The sequence below is a fragment of the Echinops telfairi genome, unplaced genomic scaffold (assembly GCF_000313985.2).
Source record: "Echinops telfairi isolate 266 unplaced genomic scaffold, ASM31398v2 ScPeMD7_3533;HRSCAF=4204_0, whole genome shotgun sequence".
Classification (NCBI taxonomy): Eukaryota; Metazoa; Chordata; class Mammalia; order Afrosoricida; family Tenrecidae; genus Echinops; species Echinops telfairi.
This window is the reverse complement of record NW_022107431.1, coordinates 17,157,664-17,183,268: the sequence shown is the minus strand read 5'-3', so window position 1 is coordinate 17,183,268 and position 25,605 is coordinate 17,157,664. Positions and strand designations below refer to the sequence as shown.

Genomic DNA, 25,605 nt, shown 5'->3' with positions numbered 1-25,605 from the left:
AAAAGCTTTGCAAATACCCCGGGCTGTATTCCTCCCTGGAATTCTCTACTGTGCTGTTAAAGAACATGCAGATTTGGCCAGCAATCCACTGCAGGAATTTCAAGAGGAGTCCTTCTCAGAGAGTCGGGGACGGCACACTACTCAAGTCTGCAGCCCCGAGATCAGCGTGTGTATTGTGTGTGAGATCAGCGTGTGTCGTGTATGTGTTCGCGCGCGCACGTCTCCAACAGGTGGTGAGCAACAGAAAACGCAGTGGAGGCTGGAAAGGGGACCGTGCTTTACGTGCCTCCAGCCTTTCAGCCGAGTGAAGGGGGCGGCACAGTTTGAAAAAGCGAAGTAGAATGCCCTATCTGTCCTTGTAAACGTGGCTCAAAGCGGGGTGCCCGGGTGGAGGTGGGGGAGTCAGAGCACCGAGAAAGCCCCCTGGCTAAGGCTGCTACGCTTGCAGCAAGTGCCCCACCCTCCCGGCGGCCCTCGGCGGAGCCCGGGGGACAGCCCAGCGGGTGGGAGGGGAGGCGCTCTCTTCTTAAAACGAACCACGTGACCCGCATTCCCGTGCCAAGTCCGGGAAGAGGTGCCGCTCGCCGCCGGCCCAGGCGCGGGGGAGGGGGCGCGCTGGGGGCGGGGCGCGCTGCGCGGGGGCGGGGGGCGGGGGGGCGGTGTCCCTATAATTAGCTGCGCGTCGCGCCCCGCAGTCCACTGCCGCCGCGGCGCGGACGGGGCCCCTCTTCCTCTCCTCGGAGCCTGGTTCCTGCTGCTCATCCCAGGCCCGCCCGGGGGACGAGGGCAGGGAGGAGTTGGCTGCCCCGGGGCCCTGCGGGGGGACGGCGCGTGCAAACATGCTGGGGACCATCACCATCACAGGTGAGGCAGGCGGGGGTGACACCGGCCCGAGAGCACAGCTTGCTCCCGTCGCGCCTTCCTTGGGGTGGGGATCCCGGGAGGGACCGATGGGCATTGCTTGCTCAGTGTGCGCCCCGCAAGAAGCATTCGTTCCCGCGGAGGTCCGTGAGCTTGGAAGCGGGCCTCCTCGCCAGCGAAGGTCCGCGCCTTGAGAAATTGCAACAGTTTGCCACATGGGCTCGCGTGGTGGGAACATACAGTCACTTGGGAGACTTTAAAAATGTTCGCTCTGGTTTTCATAGAAAAGGTGACTATAAAATTAGGGGTCGGAACGGCGTGTCACTTGGGCAAATGACTAGTGAGAGGGAGAGAGGGTGTATCTAGGAATCTTGACTGGGAACAGTATCCTGTAAGGCCTCCCCCTGATCAATAATTTACAGATCACTAAAGTTTTATCTTCAGAACGCACTTACAGCCCTTGTCCCTGGGTATCGATCACTGTACTTAGTGGACTCCTGCAGAACCTGAATATTTTCAACTCCTCTCTCACCCTCTGTCCCCACAGCAAGAAACTTAAACCCTATTTGCAAATTGAGTGGCTTCTGAACAGCCCTGGTTTTAAATACTAGGTTGTCTCTCACCAAACCCCTCCCTGTTTTTCTGAAAAGCAAGCTGCAGAATTTGCCAGATTTAGAACGACACACAACCCTTCGTCTTCCTGCAGAATTGTAAATGAATGTGAAAGTTTAGCACAAACTAAAAATAATCTCTCACTTCCCATAGATTAGCGTGTTTACTCTGAGATTTCCGCCAAAGGCCTCCCTAGAGGTAGCCGCCTGCCCTTTCTGAGCATTTCCCCCAATCAGGATAATTTCAGATAGGTAGGAGCTATGGCTCCGTGGACTATATAAAATCAAATGACTGAAGCACAGCACCCTCTTCTCTTTATTCAGATCACAAATTTCGTTATGCGTGAGATACGCAAGTGCCCGACTTTGGATTGTCTGAAGTGTGGCCTGTGGGGTGTCACAGCGAAGGGTGGGGTCCTCTTGACCTCGTTTCTCAGGTGCCTCCTGCCTGCAGTACACTTAGGTTCGGGATTTGATTGAACGGTCCAGGTGCAGTTGCTTGTGGGCCGGGAGGGTGGCTCTTGCTATTGGTAGCGAAGGGTTAATGGGTTTGCTTCTGCTAATCCCCGAGGGCTGAGGGAGGATGGGAAAGTTGGAAGGGTCCTCTCCTGTTTTCTGGCAACTGCACTCAGATCTGTGCTTTTCCGTGTGCTATCGCCATGTGGGTGTGAAGGATTTGTTAACTTTTTAATGCTTTTTCTGCCCTAGCAAAATAGCACGCCACCCCCTAATTTAGCAACGAATAAACCTTTCACAGGAGAAACTTTTTAAGCATTTTCCCCCTCCCTCTCTGCAAATTATCCCCCGAAAAGGAAGATTTACAAATCAATAGTTATCTAAAACCTTGAAAAGCAAGTGTGTTTACCTTTCACCAGTCATAGAGAGAGATTGGGACATTTGTGTCAGAGCCAGCCTCCTTTCTAAAAGGGGCAAGTGGTCAGTTCACATGAATGGTTCCTGGCACCCCACCCCCAGTGAATGTGGCAGAACCTGAATCTCCCAAAGATTGTGCTGGCTCGGGTCATCCTGAGGCCTTCCTTGCTTGTTAGGTGGATGGCCAGAGCTGTCTCCGTATCTCACAACAACTGTAATCCCAGAGTGTAGACTTGCTTATTACGGGAGAAGCCCATCTTCCCTGTCTCCTCTAATGCATGCGTTACCAAATTTAACAGATAATATTAGTTACCCCATCCCCAAAAATGCTGTTGTTGTTTTCAGCTGCCATTCAGCTGACACGCCCCCACCCCCACCCCCACCCCCTCAGCTGGCAATTCCAGGCACCCCATGTGGAAGCATGACCATGCCCGTCGTCGCTCGTTTGGGCTCTGACCATTGTGGCCTCTTACCAACCCTAGTGTGTCGTGAACATTTAAGGTGACATTACTCTTTACCTTTCACGTGGACTGGGGAAGAAAGAAGCTCCAACATTCATGCGAGTTTGGGATTAATTTATGTAACTCCCTTCCTTTTGCAGGCAGGAGAAAGAAGAGACTGTTTGCTCCTCTAAAGAGCTGCAGTCTCGGAAACCCACGGGGCAAGTCCACTCTGCCCTACAGGGTCCCCCTTGAGTCTGCACCGAAGGCAGTGAGTTTGAGGTGCGTTTTCTCAGTGCAGAGGGGGCTTTCGGAGAAGAGGGGGTTACACCGTGGCCTGCAAGGTCTCTGGTTCCAACACAGCCACTCCCTGGGGGAAAGATGAGGCTCTCTGCTTTCATTAAAAAAATAAAAGTTAGAGCCTCAGGAACTCACAGGGGCAGTTCCACCCTGTCCTATAGGGTCACTATGAGTCAGAATCAACTTGCCAGCAGGGGGTTTGGTTGGAGTTTTACAAGATTTAAAGTAGGAAAAAAATCCACTGGGCTGCTTCTAATGGGCTCTGGAGTTGCCCTGGTTAGTTGTCCAGAGCCTTGTCAGACAGGAAACAGTTACCCTGGCCACAGCCAGGGAAATTAAATGGGCTGTTTAATAAAACCAAGGGTGAGCAGAGCCTCTCTGGACACATGCCTTTTTAAAGATGGATAACGACATTTAATATCTGCCACTCCTGCGGGTGGATTCCATCGGGTAAGTTTATACCTCCCGAAGATCCTGCAGAAAGTTTTCTCCTGAAAACTGATTTTCTCAGGCTTTGGTGATTCACCCAAGGTTTCACAGCCAGTAAAAAGCAGAACTGCCGAGAACCTTCAAGAACACCGACAGTCACTTTCTTTCTCATTGTGTAAAAAGGTGCTGTTGTGGATTAAATTGTGCCTACATTGCCATCCTGACACCCCCACCCCACCAAGTTTTAGAATCCTATTCCTTATACCTGTGGGTGTAATATTGTTTGGAAATAAGATTTTCATTGTGATGCTAATGTGATTTTGGGTGGGGGGGCACAGTTCGAAATCTGATCACATCTGAGTTGTAAAACGGTTGGAGATGCACACACGTTTTGGGTGTGGCTGGGGGTGGGGTAGGCAGATGCCTTTTGAGGTTCCCCAAGTAACTAAGACCGGGGCCACCTACAAGAGATCCTGCCCTTCCGCAGAAGAATGTAGACACCTGCTGCTGTAAAGATTTACAGCCTCAGAGAACCCCATGGGTTGGTTTTACTCTCTCACGGGTCCCTCCCCACCTGCAGACTAACAAAGTACAAGCCAGTAGCTGTAGGGAAAAACAAACAAGAACTTGATTCCGTAGTCAATTCCAATGCCTAGCGACCGTGCAGGACTCCCTAAAACTGCTCCCGTGCATTTCTGACACAGTCGCTCTTTAGGGAGCCCATGGTGGTTTCCAACTGCCTGACCTTGTGGTTTGCAGCAGTCGCTAACGTACACCCCACTACCTCACCGGGGCTCCTGTTCGCCGCCATAGAGTTGGCTTTGATTCATGGTGACCCTATGTGTGCCAAAGGACAACCAGGTGCTCCTTAGGGTTTCCCATGGCTGTGGTCTCTGGGAAGTGATCTCCAGACCTTTCTTCAAAGGTGCCTCTGGGAGGATTTGAACAGACAACCTTTTGGTCAGTAGCGGAGGAGCACTTGGCCATCTGTACTTAAAAGTGGGAATAAAAGACGACAGTTCTTCCACCAGCAGTGGAAGCAGTACCAGGCATGCCGTGCTCTGTAATTACCCCTGACCACAGAGACCCCAGTTCAGGGGTCATCAAGGCCCAGGGGCAAGACAGGCTCTTTGCGCCTTACAGGGTTCCTTACAGGGTTCCGCTGCTCCTGTGTTTGAATCACTTGGAGGTTTCATGGTTAATGAGTTTTAGCACAAGGGGAGTTGGGTGGGTAGGATATAAGCTTCGATTTAGAATGCAGGGAATTTCTGGAGAAATTCCAGAACAATGCTGCAGATCTCAGGGGGGAAGTTAACCAAGTCCAGATGTCACAGAGCTAAACTGACCGCGGTCCTGAGGCGTCTGAGGATCCGAGAGGAGGACGGATCATACTAAAGGTGAAAGGCAGTGCTGTCGCTCCTGCGACATCACACTCCTGTCCCGACAAAACCCGACGGTGTTGCTAAAGTATGACTGCCCAATTCCTTTCCAGAAAGGAATTGTGTAATGCGTAAATACCACGTATTCCTAAAGAGCACTCCTCCTCTCAGTCTCTAACGTAAAAGGAAATACGCTACACTTGTGTCACTCCTGTTGGCTAGGACTTGGAGCAAAGCGTTCGTTGCCCCGTCTTGCAGCCACGGGCATCTTCGTGACAGGTGATGTGGTGTCCAGGCTGAGGACATTCCACCGCACAGAGAGACTTCCTCCAAGCCCTGACTTTACCAGGCATGATTTTATCTCTTAAGCTCTCTCAGGATTTGGACAAATTAGCAAAAGATGGGCGTGACATCCTTTGGCTTTGGACACACAACCGCCGACCGCATGATGTGGGCTTTGGGGAGAGCGGTTCAGGCCAGCGAGCAGTATCGTGACCATAACCTCTACCCTGTTGGGGGGAGATTGTGGGCCCTGTGGAATTCTGGGGGCTAAAGGGCTTCTGGGTAGTTCCAGGAAGCAGTTGTAGATTTGCCACAGCTATTGTTTGAGAGCTGTAGTGATTCCATTAGTTGGGATTTCTGGGACATTTATCTGGAGGAATATGTAGTGTTGTAGGCGATAAACACCTACAGGCGGAAAAAGCTTTTATAATAATCCTTTATCAAAGTGAGACAGGTTTTTGTGCATGAAATGATTTCACCTTTTGCTGCTCACTGCATCCATAAAGATAACTTTCTGTATGTTTTCTCTTTCCTTTGGCACGATTAATAGTAGGTTTTAACCGTGGAAGGGCTTGTAGTGACAAAATCATTAGCAATGTTGTAGCCACACGGAGGAAATGATTATTCCTGTGAAAGACACGCTGTATTTTTTTTTTTTTCCTGTGATAGTCATTGAAGGTGGTGTGTGCTCTTAGGGACCAAAATGTACCGAGAGGGGTTCTGCTGGGAACTCCTGAGCATGTCCTGCTTCACTCTCCACACTGTTGATGGAAACATCCCTTTCATTTGTCCAGGAAACCTGACTAATTGAAACCCCAACTCTTAGCTGTGACAACAAGACAACCTAGCCTTAATTTCTTCCTTCCTGGAGCTCTGGGGACATGGCAGTTACGAGTCAGGCAGGTTAGCAGTGTGAAGCCACCAGCCGTCCATGAGAGGAGGCGTTACATCAAGGCACAGCCTCAGAAACCCACAGAGGGGCAGTTAGTTGTCCCTGTCCTGTGCGGTCGCTCCGTGTCAGAGTCGATTTGATGGCAGTGAAGGGCCGTTGCTGTAGCAGCGCCTCCGTCCATGTCCAGCCAAGGACAAGAGTGAGTGGAAGGTCTAGTTTTTGTCATCGTTTTCTCTTCCAGTTAATGTTTTACACATACCTGCATCCACCCGCAGGAGCAAGCATGGGATTAGGGTCTGTGCTCACAGACAGGGGCCGTAACGGGGTCTCTGGGGGAATGGGTTTTTATGAAGCATGGCATGCATGGTGCTGCTTCCCTGCGGGTCCGTGTGGGAAACACATCGGCACAATGTACGGGGCCTGCAGGTGGATTTGCAGAAGCAACTGTAGTCTTTAATTCCCACTTTTAAGTGCATGTGGGGGCGGGGGTGTGGAGTCCTTGACTGCTACAGATGGTTGTCTGTTCAAATCCACCCAATGGCCACAGCCATGGGAAACCCTAAGGAGCATGGTTCTCCTGTCACACACACACACACACACACACACACACACACGGTCACCATGAAGTGAAGCCAACTCTAGAGCCACTGGCTTGTTTGGGGTTGGGGGGACCCATGAATGACAGGCAGTGGGTGCAAGTGTGAACAGCTGCCGATTCTGCCTTAGGGGCCTTTGTAAAACTGGATGACCAGTCTGGAGCCTAAACACCTGCGTCTTCACTGGCAGTAGTGAGGCATGGAGCACTTGGAGAGCCATGGAGGGTTCACATCGTTCTTCAGTGTACGTACGGTACTGTATTGAAATGTAGGGGCCGCTCTAAGTTGCACAGTTTATGCGGAAGGACCTTCTGAATGCAAGAAAGGGAAAAGTTCATTCGCAAACCAGCCACGGGATGATCACGCTTTGCGATTTTCGTTATTTGTTCTTATCGTTTCTTTGTCTCGTCCTATCCAATTTGACAAGCTCAAAGCAGGTAATAATTCTGAAGTGACAAAAATGACTGCATAGGGCAACGGTTTTCAACCCATGGGTCGCAACCCCTATGGAGGTCGTACGACCCTTTCACAGGGGTCACCTTAGAACATCAGAAAACACTTATTTCCGATGGTTTTAGGAACCAAAACACCGCTCCTCTATCAATCTCCAGGCAGGTCTGCCCACATGCAGATACGCCCACATACCCAGCGTGGACTGTTACCCATGGTACACCAGGCTTCCAGACAAAATTTCATTTATTTGTAATTAGAAAGAAATCCTTCACAATATATAATTACATATTGTCTTGTGATTCATCTCTATGCTTTAATTATGTTCAATTTGTAACATTGAAAATACATCCTATCAGATATTTACATGACGATTCATAACAGTAGCAAAATGACAGTGATGAAGTAGCAACGAAAATCATTTGATGGTTGGGAGCCCCTGCAACATGAGGAACTGTATGAAAGGGTCATGGCATGAGGACGGTGGAGAACCAATGGTATAGGGGAACCTCAAGTCATTTAAATTTGCCAAAAGTAAATTTGTCAACCTATTGCCCCACCTTGCTTCAGCTTCATGCTCATTGGTCGGCTGGAGCCCATTGCTGTAGCTGCTGTGTATTCTGAGCACCTTTTGATCCAGGGGGTTCACCTCAGGAATGTATTGGATAATGCATAGTCTGTTGTGACTTACAGGGTCCTCACTTGCTAATTTTTAAAAGGAGACATTGACATCTGTCCACCATGTGTGACCCTGCTGGCTATTGGAGGTATTGGTGGCATAGCACCATGGCACCATACAGTCCACCACAGTAAGGGGGGTGCTGACAGATGGTGCCAGGAGCCAGACAAAACACCTCTCCCAGTGGTCCTGCTGGGACAATCCCGGAGGCTGCAGAAGCAGGTCCAATACTTTATCCTGGATTGTGGGCTATCGTACCAAAGTTTTTAATGGCCGGGAGGATGCTGTGTAATTTTTTTCTCTGAAAAGGGCTGCATACGTCTGAGCACCTCTGGCCCTGCCTTTCAGCCCGATCGTGGGAAGTGTGGCTGATGGTGGTGTACGGGGTACGCTTGGAACAACAGAGAAAAGTGAGGGAGGGGAGAGCAGCCCCCAGAGCAGAGAGAACTTCGCCACCTCTGGCCCTCACTTGGCCAAATTGTGCTCCAGGGTCAAGATAAAAGCAAGAGAGCAGACGCATGTTTCTCCCATGAAATAGTCGAGTTGGAAGTCAGAGAGGTTAAAAATAGGCAAAAGTGACATTGAACTTGACAAAATTTGAAAGCGCTTTGGAAACTAAGTACCGTGGATTTCTGAGAAGAAAAAAAAGGTTAAGGGATGAAGGCTTGCATTCGGCGAGCTGAAAGCTGTCCCCTGCCGCCCTCTTGTGTTTGAAACGCCGTCGTTCAGGTTTGGGGACAGTGATTTCCTGCCTGTGAATGTTTCTGGCATAATGTGTTTCATGAGAAATTAGAAATGAAAAGTAAGTTGCCCGGCTATAGCGTCATGATTTTAAAGATTAATGAATACATTATTCAGAATAAAACCGAAAAGTGAATAATGGTTTTCTCGGAATCTTGTCATTATGAATATTTTTCTCCATTTGCGTCTGTTTTAAAGCATTTACAATTTATATATCACTTTCACTGGGTGGGGGGAAGATGAGGTTGCCCCCTCCCTTAAAGATTCACAGACTCAGAATCCCCAAGGAGTGGGTCGACTCTGGTTATTGGGTCATTAGGAGCTGGACGCACTGGATGGCAGTGGGTTTGGGTTTTTGGAATTGGTAAAAGTAAAAAGTACAGCTAAGTAAAAAGGCCAGGAAAGTTGGTTTTACTGTTGTTCTAGGTAGGGATCCTTTTGTGCCTCTCAAACATCAGATGGAGTGTCTGCTATGTATTATAACAGAAATATCGCTTGACTCGCAGCCCTTGAATGGGTTCTGACTCATCATGACCCTGTAGCACACAGTAGAATGGCCCTGTGGGTTTCTGAGGCTTTAAATCTTTATGGGAGTAGAAAGCCTCTTTCTCCCTCAGAGTGGCTGGTGAATTCAAACTGCTGACCCTGTGGCTAGCCCTCACCACCAGAACGCCTCTGAAATACAAACAAATTTGTTCTCTGCCGTTTTTTAGATTTCTATTAGAAATCTGCAGTTGCTTATTCTTCCCAACTATTGAAAATCATTAAGCCCACCTTGAGATACACAGAATGTTGCAAAATTAACAACAGTCAGGGCTTCTCCATATTCCCATCACCCAGATTTACCTACTGGGAACACTTTACCCATATGTTTTATCATTTGCTTGAGAGATCTTGGAAAACCAAACCAAACCGCAGCACACCTTTTCAACTTAACTATTTCACAGGGTTTGCACCCTTAACATATCTTTTCTTGCCATACACTGTACACCTTTCTGAACCATTTGGCGTTGACTGACTGTCAAAGGCGTGGACAGGGCAGTGTCTGATCTCCTCTGACCTCATCAGCCCACGGCTGATTCTTCTGGGGCACAGGTCAGGCGTGTGTCCACCCCTCAACCTTCTTCCCACTTCCGACACCCACCATCTCCCCAGGGCACTGGCCACTGCTCTGCTGGGTTCAATAATTCATTGCAAGGGCCCCACAGAACTCAGCGACAATACTCAGGACTGGGGGGTTTATTAGAGACGTTCACAGGTGATGATTCAAGATCAGGAATTAGTCCTTTGGTAAGCACGCCCCTCTCTCACCCTTCCGGCCTTCAGCCCAGCCTTGCTCATAACCCTCAGCCAGAAGCACTTGGTTCTAGCTTCCCTGGGTCAGAAACGTTTCTCAATTAAGTTCTCTGCGAGCAAGCCTCCATCCCCCTGTTGGGTGCTCAGCCCACGACGGCTTCAAGTGCTGCCTCTGTTGGGGCTCCTCTGCGTCTCCTATGTGCCACCGCCCTCTGTCGTCTGGGTCTAGGAGAGTCAGTACACAGACATCTCCCAGTACACAGACACGCTCCATTCCCAGCCCCGTTTCTCTTGCTGGGAAACACACACCCCTCTCCACTTCGCAGATATCTCGTTTTATACACAGTTTTATACACCGATTCCCATTGCAGTGAGCCCTGTTACTAATCACTCAAACTCAGCCACATGCTCTACCAGCAACTTCGCCCACATTTTCTTACCTTGACCCACCAGCAAAAGAGCAGGCACACCCGCTCTGCCTGAGACTGTAAAGTTTTACATCAGACAGTCTCATTGTTCTCCCTCAAGGTCCCTGGTAGGTTTAAACTGCTGACCTTGCAGTTAGCAGCCCAGTCCCTAACCCAAGTGCCACTTGGGATCCTAAAGACCATGGCATAAAGAAAGCCCTATCAAGTAATTCCGCATACCACCATTACATACAGGTATGCTGCTTAAGGAACTTTGGGACACATTCCAGCCACATACACATCTGTGGACTCATACGGTTTTGTTTGAAAGGTAAGACGTTTTCCCTTTGTATGGTTTTAAAGAGCACAAACCCAGACACAGGTGGATTTGGCAGGTGAGGCAGAGGCTCCTGTGGGGTTTTTTGGCAGGCAGCGGTGGGGACTGCAAGGTGTAGGCTGCGCCTGCTGCTCAGGATGGCACGACATTGTGGGGCTGGACACGTTCCCTGGCCCTCCTAATTCACTGTCTGTCCCCGTGTCCTCTCCACCACTGCCAATGCCTCTGCCAGCAGCATCCGCAGCAGTGATGAGGAGCAGAAGCAGGTACCCATGTATGTTAAATGATCACCCAACATCCAAACCCTAGGATGTTGGGTGCCATGGAGATGGTTCTGACTCATAGGGACCCTGTGCACACAGACAGTGTACACACGATTGTGATGTGTGAGCCCATTGTTGTGGCCACTGTGTCCGTCCATCTCACCGACAGTCTTCCTTATCTGACTGATCTTCTACTGGAGCAAGCATGGTGTCCTTTACTAGAGACTGGGCTCTCCTGATAACATGTCCAAAGTAGGTGAGACAAAGGCTCACCATCTTTCCTTCTAAGGAACATTCAGGCTGTACTTCCCCCAAGACAGATTTGTTTGCCCCTCAGGTTAAAGCAGTAGTTCTCAACCTGTGGGTCTCGACCCTTTCAGAGGGGTCACCCGATTCATAACAGTAGCAAAATGACAGTGATGAAGTAGCAACGAAAACAACTTTATGGTTGGGGGGTCACCACAACACGAACTTTATTAAAGGGTCGCGGCATTAGGAAGGTTGAAAACCACTGAGTTAATGTATTGTCTGATTTCTCCAGCGTGTAATTACATTTTATCTCCCTTACAACTAATAAGCAGACTCCATGTGGATTGCTTACACTCCTCCCGTGACTGGCTCGCATTTCGAACTTACTGGTTCTTGCCTTATCCAGGCTTTTTCCAGGGCAAGGCTGATGGGGTGATCAGGTGATCTTTTAAGTCACATTCTGCTTACGGGTGGGTAAGATTAATGTATCCTTCCTTTTTTTAAGTATAAATATATCAGAAACCAAACCCACTCTCATCCAGTTGATGATTCCAACTCACATCAACCTTATAAAGTGTTTCCGAGGCTGTAGATCTTTATAAAGGGAGCAGGCAGCCTCCTCTTTCTCCCGTGGGATGACTGGTGGTTTTGAACTGGCCACTCTGTGGTTGGCAGTCCAGCACCACAGTGGTTTTCATACCAATAGCCACGACATATGTGTGTGTGTACATTGGAATATGATGGGGCTTTTTAAAAGTTCATAGAGGAAAAAAGACTACTATATTTTGATTCTTTTTTCTGCAAACTTTTTGATGACCCCAGTAGAAGTTAAATTCCCGTCAGCCTCAGACATACAGGAAAATTTCCCTCCTAGGGTAAGGTGACCAGACGTCCCGCTTTTGACGGGACAGTCCAAATTTTTAACAATTTTTCCTGCGTCCTGTGCCGTTTTTAAAAAGTCCTGATTTTTGGAAAGAATGCACGACAAGCTAGGGTATACGGTTTTCAGCTGCCATGTGGCTATTTCTCCAGGATATGAGTTTTATCAATGGTGTTCCACTTTACCAATGTTAAAATCTGGTCACCTTATCCTAGGACCAACACCCTGTTTTCCAGAAAATAAGACCTACTTAGTTTTGCCTCTCACTGAAATATAAGGCATCCCCCCGAAAATAAGGGTTTGGAGTGTTATTGATGATGTTCCAGAAGATGATGACATGACTGTCATTGAATAAATGAGTAAATGTACCATAGATTGTTGTACATGGAGATAAATGGTAGTAACAAGAAATTCTTGATACTGTAGGATTTACAATTTGTCTGGTTATGCTGGTTTGTGATGACAACTACTACCATACCATATACAAGTAATAAATTTCCTTTTTTGTTCAACAATAAATGTGAACCATATTCTTCTTCATGGAAAAATAAGACATCCCCTGAAAATAAGACCTAGCACATCTTTGGGAGTAAAAATTAATGTAAGACATTGTCTTATTTTCGGGGAAACAGGCTACATACACACTCTTGTCATAAGGGGCACTTAATGACTTCCAAAGCGTTGTCATACTTTTGGGGGGAAACTTGGGATTTTTACCTTTGAATAGGCACAGAATTGACTTCTTTCAAATAAACACGTGGGTGGGTAGGGGGGGTTTCTCGTTAGTGCCCTCCCTGGTAGCTATCGGAAGTTCACAAAATGCTCCACGCCCACTCTTGTGGCCTTGGCAAAGTCGATCAACCAGTTGTTGTTTTCTTGAACATTTTTCTTGGCACATAAATTAACTTATCCTTCAATAGTTCTTTCGTTCGATCCTGTCAGATCAACCAGCTTTGAATTCCACTTAGTCCCCGGAACAGGCGCCCGGGTGGTGTCCTGAGCCGTGCGTTGGAAACACCCCAACTCTGCGGGAGGAAGGTGGGGCCCTCTACTCCCATCAAGAGTGATCGTCTTGGAAACCCACAGGGGCAGTTCCACCCCGTCCTGTTAGGTCACCCTGAGGTGTGCAGGTCACCACGAGGCATAGTGAGGCTGATGACTCCCTGTAAGCCCGTAGGCGAGACCAGCGTGCCCATCGTCGGGCTCCAAGGCTGCAAGACAGTAAGGTACATGTGGGAGGTCTCTCCCCACGGCTGAGTTCTTAAAATCAGGCTTCATCCGGGGTTCCTGCGTGGCACCCACAGTCACAGCCCGCTACGGGGTTGAGAGCACAAGGCATCGCGTGAACTCACAGCAGGAGACAGGACGGGTCATCCGGGGATGTGCGTCCCTCCATCCCGCTGGGTAGGGGGCGGGGCGTGGCCATGGTGGGGCGGGGCCGGGCGGGGCGGCCTCTGTGACGCGCGGGGCGGCCCCCAGGGGGCGCACTCATCCTGGCGGCCCCGACTTGCCAGCCAGTCTCCATCTAGGATGAGGCAGCCGGGAGATCAAGGCTGGGCCTCCCGGGCCTCCGTAGGGCGGCCCCCGGCGGCTCGTGGCCCGCACCATGCCCTGGTGGAGTAACCTGTGCTGTGAGTAGTGCGCCCTGCAGGGCCCGACTGCATCCCTCGATGGCGTGTGACTAGGGATGGGTGGGCTCGACCGAGGCTCATCAAGTCCCCGCGGAGCCCCACCCCTGGGGACACCTCATCCCGTAGGAACAGGAGTCCAGCCATAACGCTATTTTTAAAGTCCCCTTAATACCCCGGAATCCGTTCAGAGGCAGCGGCCAGCGCTGGGTTTCAGGCCAAAGTGCAGCCCCCCGGGCACTCTGCCTGGAAAACCCAAGCTAGATCTGGACCGCAGTCCATGAGGAAGCTTACAATATTTAACCTGAACGACGCAGGCGTCCAAAATGGATGGGTTCCGAAGGGCAACTAGGCCCCGCCCCAGTAAGTGGGCCGTGATGCCTGGAGACAAACCGGATCCAGCCTCCTGGAAGGTTTAAACACATGGTCTGGGCTTGGCAGGGCACAGACAAGGAGGCTTTAAGAATCCATGGGAGAAATCCCATTCTCTCAATGCCAAGTTCCCGCCAACTTTTTGAAGGCCATACTTATACGTCAGCTGGGGGTTGGGCTAGTAGCACAAGATTCAAGCCCACCACTCTGAGGGAGAAAGATGAGGCTGGTCCTATAAAGGTTGCGCGTCTGGGAAACTCTGATGGAGCAGTTCTGCTCCATTCTCTAAGGTCTGTGAGAGAATTAACTCGAGGGCCGTAAGTTGGTCTTTTGTGCGTGTAAGGGATGCACGTGCAATGGAAGTTTGCCTTTGTGCTGGTGGCCCTTGTCACAAACGGTCTTGGCTGCCTGGCTCAGTTAAGTAGACCATCCCCTAGTCCCTGGGACCTTTACGGGTGTCGAGCAGCTTCGGGGTGTGGTGTGGTGGAGCGAGGGTCTCTGGCAGCAGAGAGCTGGCCGAGCCCTGCTGTGGATGGAGGCCAAGGTACAGGCTTGGCTGGCACCCTGTCAGGAAGGATGCCTAGAATTAGATCAAAAGACATGGCAAGACATGTGGACCAGTTAGGATTTAAAAATTTCCCAAGATCCTATATAGTTTGGGCTTAATTGGTTGAATGGGGTCAACCCACATAACATATTGTTGCATACTTTCCATAAAGAAAACATCAGACTGGTGGCCTAGTGGGTTACATGTTGGGGCAGTATCAATTGACCAGCTGCTCCGAGGGAGAAAGAGGAGGCTTTCTACTCTGGTGAACAGTTAGTGTCTCGGAAACCCACAGGGGCCCTTCTGTCCTGCCCTGTAGGCTGGTTAGGACGTTATCAATGTAGTGGCCGTGAGTGGCTTTTTGGTTTGGGGGTACTGCCCATGTGTTCTGCGTTTTGTCAGCCTGCTTCATTGTAGACATTCCTTTCATCCCAGAAATTTTTTTTAAACAAGTTTCAAATTGTACAGCTTTTGGAGCATGGAGGGAAGATAATTGTGAACTACACCTTTCTCCCATTCTGCCAGAAAAACAGCTGTTTTTTAGTGAATTCCAGAAAGATTCAGGCGTGCTTGTTTTTAAATCTCAGGTTTGCAAGAAATGTGACCAATAAAGTTGTACTCAAATAGAATTTATTTTGGGGGATTTGACTTTTTTTTCTCTCGGTTCCAGTCAATGATACCATCCTTACTTATTTATTTTCAGAAAAAGATGTTTACAACTCTTGGGTTATGCCATACGTGTTTGGGAAGGTCTTTAATAAGCGTGTGCTTGTAGTGGGGGGTCATTTTAAGAAATCTTTCATGGAAACAGTTCCTCTTCCGACCCGTGGTGACCTCCGATGTGGGAAGGAGAATTGCACTCCCATTGGGCTTCTGAGGTTGTGGCCTTGCAGATCAGGGGGAAAAAAGTGCTTAACTGAGTGAGGGTGGTGAGAAGTTGTCTCCTGTTATGGACGTGTTATCCAAAGGGGCAAGTCCTTGGAAAAGGGCATGATGCTTGGTAAAGGAGAAGTCCGGGAAAGACCCTCAACAAGATGTGTTGACAGTGGAGCCAATAGTGTGAAGCTGGTGCTGGCTGGAATGGAACACTGTCCCTTCTGGTGCGCAGAGGAACTGCCTGGGTGGCACCTCAGGACAACCAGGGAGTCTGTCACTTATAGTAGAAGTGACTTCTGTAGTTGGAGAAATGGAAGCTTACAGCATGTCTTCTCATTATAGTGTATATCTATTTCTTAAATGGAAGAGAATGTTCGCAATTAAAATGTAGGGCAAAAGTCAAACGTTCTCGGGAGTGATTATAATCATGTTTTTCCCAATTTTCCTTTCTTTTGAAATATTTGCATTACTGTTTAAAACAAAAACCCACTGCCATCAAGTTGATTCCACCTTACGGGCCCTACATAATTAGCATTCTGAGGCAGAGGACCTCCACTTTCTCCTGAAGGTCAGCCGGTGGGTTTGAACTATTGACCTTGTACAATCCAACACCCAGCAGCGCCACCCCAATGGCTCCGACTGCCCGAGGTGGATGGGAATATTTATTTTGGGGGCTATAAAGTCTAAATTGGCCACAAATGAGTATTTCATATCGTGATTTAAAAGAGAAGGGGAAATCCATTAGGAAATGTATTTTATGTTAAATAAAGAGATTCTTGGTTTTTCTCCAAACCACTACCTCTGTCTGAAATGTCCGGTTTTCCATTTGTTTGTCTTTAATGCGCCTTGAATGCGCATGCCAGAATAAATGTTCTGGAGCTTCGTGGTAACTGCTGCTCTGACCAAGAGGTTGAGGCAGCTGACAGACAGCACTGGCTCCATGGTGGCTTGTGGCCAGTATTTGACTTGAGTTCCCATCAGTACTCCTCTAACCCTCCAGAGTCCCTGGAGGCCCGCGTAATTTACAGGTTTCATCTAAACAACAACAACAAATCTGTTGGAAAAAAAAAAAAGTAAGGGGAGAAAGAGGCTTTAGATTGCTAGCTGTGGGGGTGGAGTCACCCGACTCGTGCACAATACAGTGAAGCACCGCTGCCTAGTCCTGGCCATTCCTGTGACTGGATGAACCATTGTGATCTATAGGGTTTTCATTGGCTGCTTGTGGAATCAAATTACCAGGCTCTACTTCCTAATCCAAGTTAAGTCTGCTGAAATTGGTTTAGCATTTGTGTTAGGCTGGGTTCTCTAGAGAAGAAACCCAGTGATGCTTACAAAGAGAAATTTAGACCACGAAATGGCGTACACAGTTGTAGAAGCAGTTGGGGCTTATGTTAGATGGAAGGCTTTTCCTGACTCATGTAGCTGCCTGGGCCGGCAAACCAGGAAGCAGGACGATAGTGGATGGAGAAGAGGATGGATCCAAGGTCAGCAGGCAGATGACAGGTGCTGATGGCTCCCAGGGTCGGCAGGCAATATGGCGGGCTTTTGGTTCAAGTCCAAAGAACTGGAGGTCAATAAGCCAGAGTCAGGATCCACATTAGCAGGAAGTGCAAAGAAGTTCTCCACAATGTCTACTTGGGTATGAAGTAGGCCACACTCCTGAGGAAGCATCAGTAAGGGCTGTGACCTGAGTAAGAGGTTGCACTCCATCCCAGTTGTCCCACAACTGCTTGGCTGAACACAGCAGATCCTATCACAGAGGTGACACTATTATGTTAGAAAACATCGTGGAGGAAGCCTCAGCTGCCAAACTACCGAACAGCCTGGCCCAGCCAAGTTGACATGAAACCAACTCTCATAGCATCCTAGCAACAGTCTTTGAAGGATGAAAGTCGAATGTATTTGTCAATTTTCCTTTAAGAAATGCTCTCTGCTCCACATTTATCACTTGATTCTTTTTGTTGTTATACAGGGAGTCAGATAAATTGTCAATGGCATTCTTTAAGTTCCAATATTTGACCAGTTGGAGTCCCTTCAGAGGTGGCTCCAGTGTAATTTGGCCTGTCTTTATCTTTTTGGAGCACCCCTTTCCAGTACAGTGTGCCTTCTGCTTTCCCAACCCCAAACCTGGAATTTCTCCCAGGAGCTCTTGTTCCTTTGGGGAACTTTTTGAAGAGGCCAGGCTTATTTATATCAGAGAGCCCCAATTTCTCTAGATGCGTGTTTGTATTCTTACTTAATTTATCCCACTAACTCTGTTTTCTATACAGTAGAAGATACATCTAAAAGGGGATGAATTCTAGTTGAAACCCATGGGTGTGATGTGTAGGTTCAGTGCAATAACCAGCGATGCTAAGGCTGCACCCACTTAGATGCATCAACATTCTTTGTTTGCTTGTTCAACCTTTACATGAAACAGACTAGAGTAATATCTTAAACTTTTTAATCTTTAAAGTTCATTTGAAAGAAGCAGCTATTACCTGATGGGTTAAGATTTTAAAATACCATTAAGACCCTTCCCCTAACCTGGAATTACCCTTTTGGGGAGTGGGAGCTAAGGAGGTGGTATGCCTGGCATTAAGGGAGGCACCAATGCGTTATGTTGCACACAGACTGAACCTTAAATTTCTTGAATTGTAATGACTTTTTTTTTTCTCCTTTCCCTCTTTTTTTTTTTTTTGGCTAATAGTTGGACAGAGAGAGTCTGAAGATGTAGGTGAAAAGGATTCAGCTAAAGAAATGGCTGCCAACGCAGACGTTGTTCAAGACACCGCCGAGGATGGGCAGGAGGATTTACCAGAAATCATTGAGCAGGTTCCTTCTTCTGAAAGTAATTTAGACGAGTTAACACAACCTACAGAGTCCCAGTCTAATGATGTCGGGTTTAAGAAGGTATTTAAGTTTGTTGGCTTTAAATTCACCGTGAAAAAGGATAAATCCGAGAAGTCCGACGCTGTCCAACTGCTCACTGTCAAGAAGGATGAAGCAGAGGGAGAGGAAGGCTCCCGGGGGGCTGGCGACCATCAGGAGGCCAGCCTGGAGGCCGGAGGAGAAGCAGCTCCCAAGGACCGCGAACGGAAAGCGCCTCTCGAGAACGCTGAAGACACCGTGAAAAGCGAGCAGCAGAGCGAGGACAAGGAGGCCCGGCCCAACGCCGAGGCGGACTCCGCCGCAGAGGAAAGCAAGGAAGGAGGAGACGAAAGGCGCGAGAACGAGGCCAGCAAAGCTCCAGAATCTCCCACCAGCCCCACCGCCAATGAGACGGCATCGCCTTTCAAAAAGTTCTTCACTCAAGGTTGGGCGGGCTGGAGGAAGAAGACCAGTTTCCGGAAGCCGAAGGAGGACGAAGTGGAAGCTGCTGAGAAGAAGAAGGAACAAGAAGCAGGAAAAGTAGCCCCTGAAGAGAACGGGAAGGCAGAGGCTACCGCAGAGCAACCCCAGGCTTCTGAGCAGCCACCCGCCCAGGAGGAGAGGGGCAGTGTGCACGATGCCCGATTATCCGCCGAGTATGAGAAGATAGAGCTGCCCTGCGATGAGCAGGCTGATGGAGTCCGGGGACCATCTGAAGAGAGAGCCGCTCCTCTAGCCACTGAAGTGTTTGATAAAAAAGTTGAGATCGTTGCAGAAGTCCATGCCAGGACCGAGGAGCAGAAAACGGGGGCAGACGAAGCAGTAGCGTCCTTGCCCCCTGAGAAATCTGCCGAAACAACCGCCCAGGTGCAGGCTGCTGAGCCAGCCGAGGAAGTAGTGGTCATGACCAGAGAAGCCTCTGTCCCTGGAGAGGACCAAGCCCAACCAACTGAACTAAGTCCCGAAGAAAAGGCGTCCTCTCAACCCCCAGAGGGCATCGTGAGCGAGGTGGAACTGCTGTCTACCCAAGAGAGAACAAAGGTGCAGGGAAGCCCTTTAAAGAAACTTTTCAGTAGCACGGGCTTAAAAAAGCTCTCTGGAAAGAAGCAGAAAGGGAAACGAGGCGCGCCAGCAGGCGAGGAGGAGCCGGGAGAGCCCAGTCACATCCCCCCCGCTGAGTCCCCGGACAGTACCGATGACCAGAAGGGCGAGAGCTCTGCTTCATCGCCGGAAGAACCCGAGGAGATAACCTGTCTGGAGAAAGGCATCGCAGACGCACCAGCGGATGGGGACGCGGAAGAAGGCGCTACCTCCGATGGGGAGAAGAAAAGAGAAGGGGTTACCCCCTGGGCATCTTTCAAAAAGATGGTGACACCCAAGAAGCGGGTGAGAAGGCCTTCAGAAAGTGATAAGGAAGACGAACCGGAGAAGACCAAGAGTGCCACCTTGTCTTCCACCGAGAGCGCAGCCTCTGAGGTGCAAGAGGACGTCAAAGCCAGTGCAGAGGAGCAGAGGCCAGAGGAACCAAAGCGCAAGGTCGACACTTCGGTCTCGTGGGAAGCTTTAATTTGTGTGGGATCTTCCAAGAAGAGGGCGAGAAAGGCATCCTCTTCTGATGACGAAGGGGGCCCCCAAACAATGGCAGGAGACATCCCCAAACCAGAGGAAGCCGGAAAAGACAAAGAGCCAGGGACAGACCCTATCCCTGCCATCCCCCCAGAACACGATCACGGGCCTGGAAGCTCTTCCCCAGAGCAAGCAGGAAGCCCTTCAGAAGGCGAGGGCGTGTCCACCTGGGAGTCATTTAAAAGATTAGTCACTGCAAGGAAAAAGTCCAAGTCCAAACTGGAGGAGAAAAACGAAGACTCCCTGCCCGGGACTGGGGCAGAGCCCTCAGCTTCCGACGTCGAACTCGGGAAGGAAGAGTCCTGGGTGTCGATTAAGAAATTCATTCCTGGACGAAAGAAGAAAAGATTGGATGGGAAACAAGAACAAGCCACTCTTGAGGACACAGGCCCAGCAGAGGTCAACGAAGAGGATTCTGACGTCCCCGCTGTAGTGCCCCTGTCAGAGTACGATGCTGTCGAACGGGAGAAAATCGAAGCACAGCAAGCCCAAAAGAGGGCAGAGAAGCCTGCGCCAGAGGCGCCTGTGTACGTGTCAGAGGAGCTCAGTAAGAGTCTGGTTCACACGGTGGCGGTGACTGTTATTGATGGGACCCGGGCAGTCACCAGCATGGAAGAGAGATCTCCTTCGTGGATATCTGCATCAGTGACTGACCAGCCCGAGCAAGGAGAAGACACAGCCAAACGGTCAGGAGAGGAGAGAGAGGAAGGAGAAGCTATTGCAGAAGTCCCCACCGGTACCAAAACGTTGCCAGAGAGCAAAGAAGCCAGGGCTGACATGGTGGCTAGTGAGATGGCATTGACTTCCGGAGCTGTAACAGCTGCAGAAACAACGGAGGCATTTGGTGCCGAAGAAGCTACCGAAGCTTCCGGTGCGGAGGAGACCACAGAGATGGTTTCAGCCGTTTCCCAGTTGACCGACACTCCCGACACCACCGAGGAAGCCACCCCCGTTCAGGAAGTGGAAGGAGATGTACTGGACCTAGAAGGCCTAGGAAGAAGAACTCAAGCGGTCCTACAGGCAGTGGCAGAAAAGGTTAGGGAAGAATCACAGCTGCCCGACTCCCTTGGCCCAGAAGACCCAAGCCAGGCCACCCAGAAGGCAGCATCAAAAATACTAGAGAAGGTGGAAGAAGCAGAAGAGGAATCCACGGGGCTAGATGTGACAGAAGAGATGGACTCTGGGTTACAAGTGCAGGTGCAAGAAACTAAAACGGAAGATGTCCAAGGGAAGCTAACTGTGCAGACCACACCAGAACGCCCCCCAAAGGGGCCTGAAGCCCCCGAGAGTGTGGAGTGCAGTGGGCTTGAAAGCCCTCCCGCAGTGGAAACCTCAGGTGAGGTCAAGTCACAGGAGATTACCAGGGGACAGGCTATTACCCCCGACTCAGTGGAAACCCTCAGTGACAGTGAGCCCACTGGAAGCGCCCCAGTAGCAGAATTTGAGACTCTGAACGCAGCACAGCCAGACCAGGTGGGAGAAATCCATGACGGTGGCGAGGTGGTGCCTCACGCACAATCAGAACCCACCGAAGCAGAGGCCGGCCCTGTGCAGAAAGAGGGGCGTCTCTTCCCTCCCAGCTGTCAATCCCAGGAAGATGGTAAGGACTCATGCAGACCGGAAGAAGTCCTGGAGCAAGCAGATAAAGAGGCGTCTGTGGAAACTGTAGCCACTCTTTCCAAGACCGAAGTGATTTCAGAGGCAGATGACCGTGCCGATGAGAAGACCAAAGACACACCCTTGGCCGACGGAGTAGAAGGGTCTACAGACACAGAGAGAATGGCCAGTCAGAACCAGATAGCAGAAGGCGAGCCCAAAGACAAAGTTACTCCAGCAGCCGAATCCGAAGAGAACGCTCTGTGCGCTGATAGCCTTGAGGTCCAGCCTCTCTCTTCCCCAGTGCAGAGCGAGACGCGAGTTCAGGCAGAAGGGGAGAAGATCGAGACACCACCAGCCCAAGCAAACGGAGAGAAGCTTGAGCAAACACCAGCTAGAACCGTGCAGGCAGCTCCAACAGTTACTGGGACTGTTGTAGACGGAGAAAATGAAGTTGCCGGTGTGGGAGGAAGCGCCCCGTGCCTTGTTTCCGAGGAGACCGTGTCCACAGAAGTCCAGGTTCAAAGCTCTGATGCACCACTAACCCCACCCGTCACAGCCGCAGAGGACAGGGTCATCGGAGCAACAATCGAGATTGTTGAAGCGGGAGCCGAGACTTTGCAGTCTGCAGAGAAACCCTTTGCACCTGAAGAGAAACCCTCCGACGAAGATCAAGACTCCACTGCTCGGGCCTCCAAAGATGCAATGCCCCCAGGGACCGGAGCTCCTGCTGAAGCCGGACCAGACACAGTATGCGCTGACCCGGACAGAGATCAGACCACTCCACAGGAACAGATGGCAGATAAAGACCCTGGACAGGTTGTTAGTCAGGAAGTCAAAGGGAACATGCTAGGGGAGGAGGATTCAAGGGCTGGAAGCGAGGTTTTGGCCTTTGAGAGTGAGAGCGGTCACCTGGTCCATAACGTGATTGAGATCGCCGTCGGCCAGTTCGTGAGCTCAGCAGCAGCCAGCCCCGAACTGCATCCTGCTGGCTCGGAGCCACAGGCCCAAGGGGACAAAGCTGACCACCCAGACGCTGAAAAAGAAGACCGTGAGCCCCTCGCTTCTGCCCAGGATGAAACACAGTCGACTGCACCCAAAGACGAGCCAGAGGCAGCCACGCCCTCTAGCGTTTCCACAGATCAGAGTGACGGGGCAGAAACGATTGTTGCTGTCGAGGGGGAAGGTTCCGGTGCAAAGGGCCCAGAGCAGCTTGAAGGGGCCGCCCTCCCATCAGATGCCAAGAGCGATGTAGCTGGAACACGGTCTGTGCCAGAAGATGCTGAGGGCGCCACATCTGAGCCGGGAGGGAAAACAGAAGAGTCACTGCTGGAATCCGAAGGGGCTGAAAAAGGAGCCGCTGTTGAGACTCAGGACCCGGTCCCACGAGGTACCGACGCCTCGGGAGACCTGCGCAGAGGGACCCCAGACACGAATGGACCCAAACTGAACAAGGAGGAAGAGGAGGACGGTCAAGGAGAAGAATTTCAGAAAGGCCCCGTGCAGAGCGCATCAGAAAAAGAGACCAAAACCCAACCGCAGGAAGAAACGCAGAAGCCAGAGAGGGAGGCCGAGAAACCCGACGAACTTCCGGAATCCACCGACATCGTGTAAGTAAGCATCCTTTCCTATGAAAAAGGTGGCTTTCCCTCCTTTGATGCCATTTGGTGGCACATTTTTCTGTAAAGGAACTGTCGTTTTACGCAGAACCTACGATGGGGGAAATGACTGTCCGGTACACCAGGAAGTCTGGGATCGTTTTTCGTTTTCTCCTACTGACATACCAGCGGGCTTCTGAAAGTTGGTGGAGAAACCCGTTATCTCTTACTACTTTTGCCAGTCCCCCTTTACTCTGTCCCATGAGGTCTCGTGGCTTTCTTTATCCCCTCCATGATGCTTTAGAAGAAAATTAGTGGAGGGTGGGGTGGGGTGGGGGAAGGAGTGGCTCAAAGACAGAGGAAATCCCTTGTGTTCACTCAGCACATTCCGTCTAGTTTGTTGGATGTCTCTTTCCATCACTAGATGCCCACGGTGAGTTTATAGCTGACCGCTTGGAATTGAGCCGCTCTCTAGATCGCTCTCTAGAAAACAGTGAATTTTCCCCGCAGTTGTAACACTTTGAAAATGTCCCTATGCACATATTGAAAGAGGCTGATGGTTGTTGGGGTGCCCCAGCCACTAGTTCAGTAAGTGCGTACCCTTGCCCCCAACCAAAAAACAAAAACGCAAACCCTCTGACTTCCATTCGCTTCCAAGTCAGCATAAGACACACGAGGGCACCTCACGTGCCACAGCTCTTCTGTTCGTGCGTGAAGGGGAGAGAGATTTTCTTTATTCTTCTTCCTACAGCTAAACTCTTGACATCTGCAAGACCAGACTGTGAAGCCAAGCAACAGAAGAAGGAAAAATGAATGCTGCTGCCGAAACTCAAGACCTATATTCCAGAACTCTGAGATCCTAGGACCAGGCCTGAGGAGACCCCCGACAACCCCGAGGCTTCCTCGGGCGCGTGCTTGCCCTGCCTCTTTCCCTTGCCACCATAGAACGTGTTTTACTTTGAAGTGCCCAACGCTTCACCTGGAACTGGAGTTGGCAATACTTAGTTCTCCTGCTCCACTGGAGCTCGTTCTCTGTGTATTTATATGTCGGTCCTACGTAATCTTTCGGTATCGAGTGTATATTTTTTCTTCATGTGTAAGTCAATGCACACAATAGTTACCCCCCTTTTTGTATACCACGAGACCCCACAGGGAAGCCGTGGACAGCTTCCAGCCTCAGTTCTAACCTGGTCAAACAGCTTCCAGAACAAACGTGCCCAACCAGAAGGTGTCATTTTCACTTGAGGCGCTGCACCAGTGATTAGGGCACGAGCCTGAAATCAGCCGCTCTTCCCATCCTGTGCAGTGTGCACCAAAACCCCCAAAGCCTCTTGGAGACAGACCAAAAGCCCAATGGTTGCTGGGGAGATGCTTCCTTCGGAGCCCCGGGTGGCTGGAGGGAAGCGGGTTCCGTCTGAGCCTTTTCTCCTGGCTGTGGTAGCGTGGCTTGAACGTGCGCACCCCGTCCTGAGACAGTAGGTGGAATGTTTTCATCTTACAAAGAAAAAGAATGGACTGTTCAGTTTTTGACTCCACTCCTATCTGCTGGGCCCTGTGCACACATGTAGCCTGACATAGGGCCAGTTCTTTCCAAATAGTATTTTGCTAGACTGGATGTCTGTGCCATATTTGTGCCCACTCTTTTTAAGAGCAATGTTGCATTATGTTCATTTGGATACCTTGTGATTTGACAAATGGTTTAAATAAAGTTTTTGCTTCACTTAGATTTGCTGGTTTTATTAGGAATGTAGGAAGCCTGGGATTCAGGTTTCCTGGCTTCCAACCCAATGAGCCAGTCAGCTTGACCTTGCTCATCCCAGTCACTCTGTGTGCCCATGCTGGCTTGAGGTCAGTGCCGGAGGAGCCCGGGAGAGGGATGCAGCGGCTGAAACAGACTGATGTTACCGGCAGAGCTCCATCAGCTACTGGCATCATCTTGAAAAAGCTCATGTTGTGTGTGAACATTATTGGTTTTATAGTGGCAAACAATGGCACACGTCTCTAGAAGGAAATTCTCAGAAGGCTGCTTACTTTAAAAAAAAAAAAGCCCTGCCTAAAATAAAAGATGATCTTTGAAATATTTTTGTAACTGTCAAAAATGTATAGAGCCACGGTCATGTGGAAGTGTGGTGTCAATTGTCACACAAAAGACAGTCTGGCGCCTACTTTTCACACCTAGAATTGGCCTGGCATATCGACCGCGTCATTTTCCCTGAGAAACATAGCTCATGACTCCTCAAATTGGAGTTTCAACTCCCTAAAAGGGAGTAACAGTCTAGGGCAGTGGTTCTCAACCGGTGGGTTGTGACCCCTTTGGGGGGTCGAACGACCCTTTCACAGGGGTCACCCGATTCCTAACTAACAAAATGACAGTGATGAAGTAGCAACAAAATAATTTAATGGTTGGGGGGTCACCACCACATGAGGAACTGTATGAAAGGGTCACGGCATGAGGAAAGTTGAAAACCACTGTGCTAGGGTGTCCTGTGCATTGACATTGGAAGTATTTTCTCTTAGGTTAACCAACCTGACTCCAGTCAGTAGTAA

The 25,605-nt window shown here is 50.0% G+C and overlaps 1 protein-coding gene across 3 annotated transcripts; it reads left to right on the top strand.

Annotated features, from left to right (window-relative positions):
* Window positions 1–756: 756 nt before the first annotated feature.
* Window positions 757–24,782, top strand: AKAP12 (A-kinase anchoring protein 12). 3 transcript variants are annotated; one of them, XM_045294448.1, is made up of 4 exons: window positions 757–864; window positions 18,078–22,888; window positions 22,961–23,070; window positions 23,810–24,782. In XM_045294448.1, the coding sequence occupies exons 1-4, from the start codon at window positions 840–842 to the stop codon at window positions 23,811–23,813; spliced, it is 4,950 nt and encodes a 1,649-aa protein (XP_045150383.1). In that variant the 5' UTR covers window positions 757–839; the 3' UTR covers window positions 23,814–24,782. The 3 variants fall into 3 exon arrangements, with proteins under 3 accessions (XP_045150383.1, XP_045150380.1, XP_045150381.1); XM_045294445.1 differs by having other exon boundaries at window positions 18,078–23,070; XM_045294446.1 differs by lacking the exon at window positions 757–864 and adding an exon at window positions 13,570–13,596 and having other exon boundaries at window positions 18,078–23,070.
* Window positions 24,783–25,605: the final 823 nt, after the last annotated feature.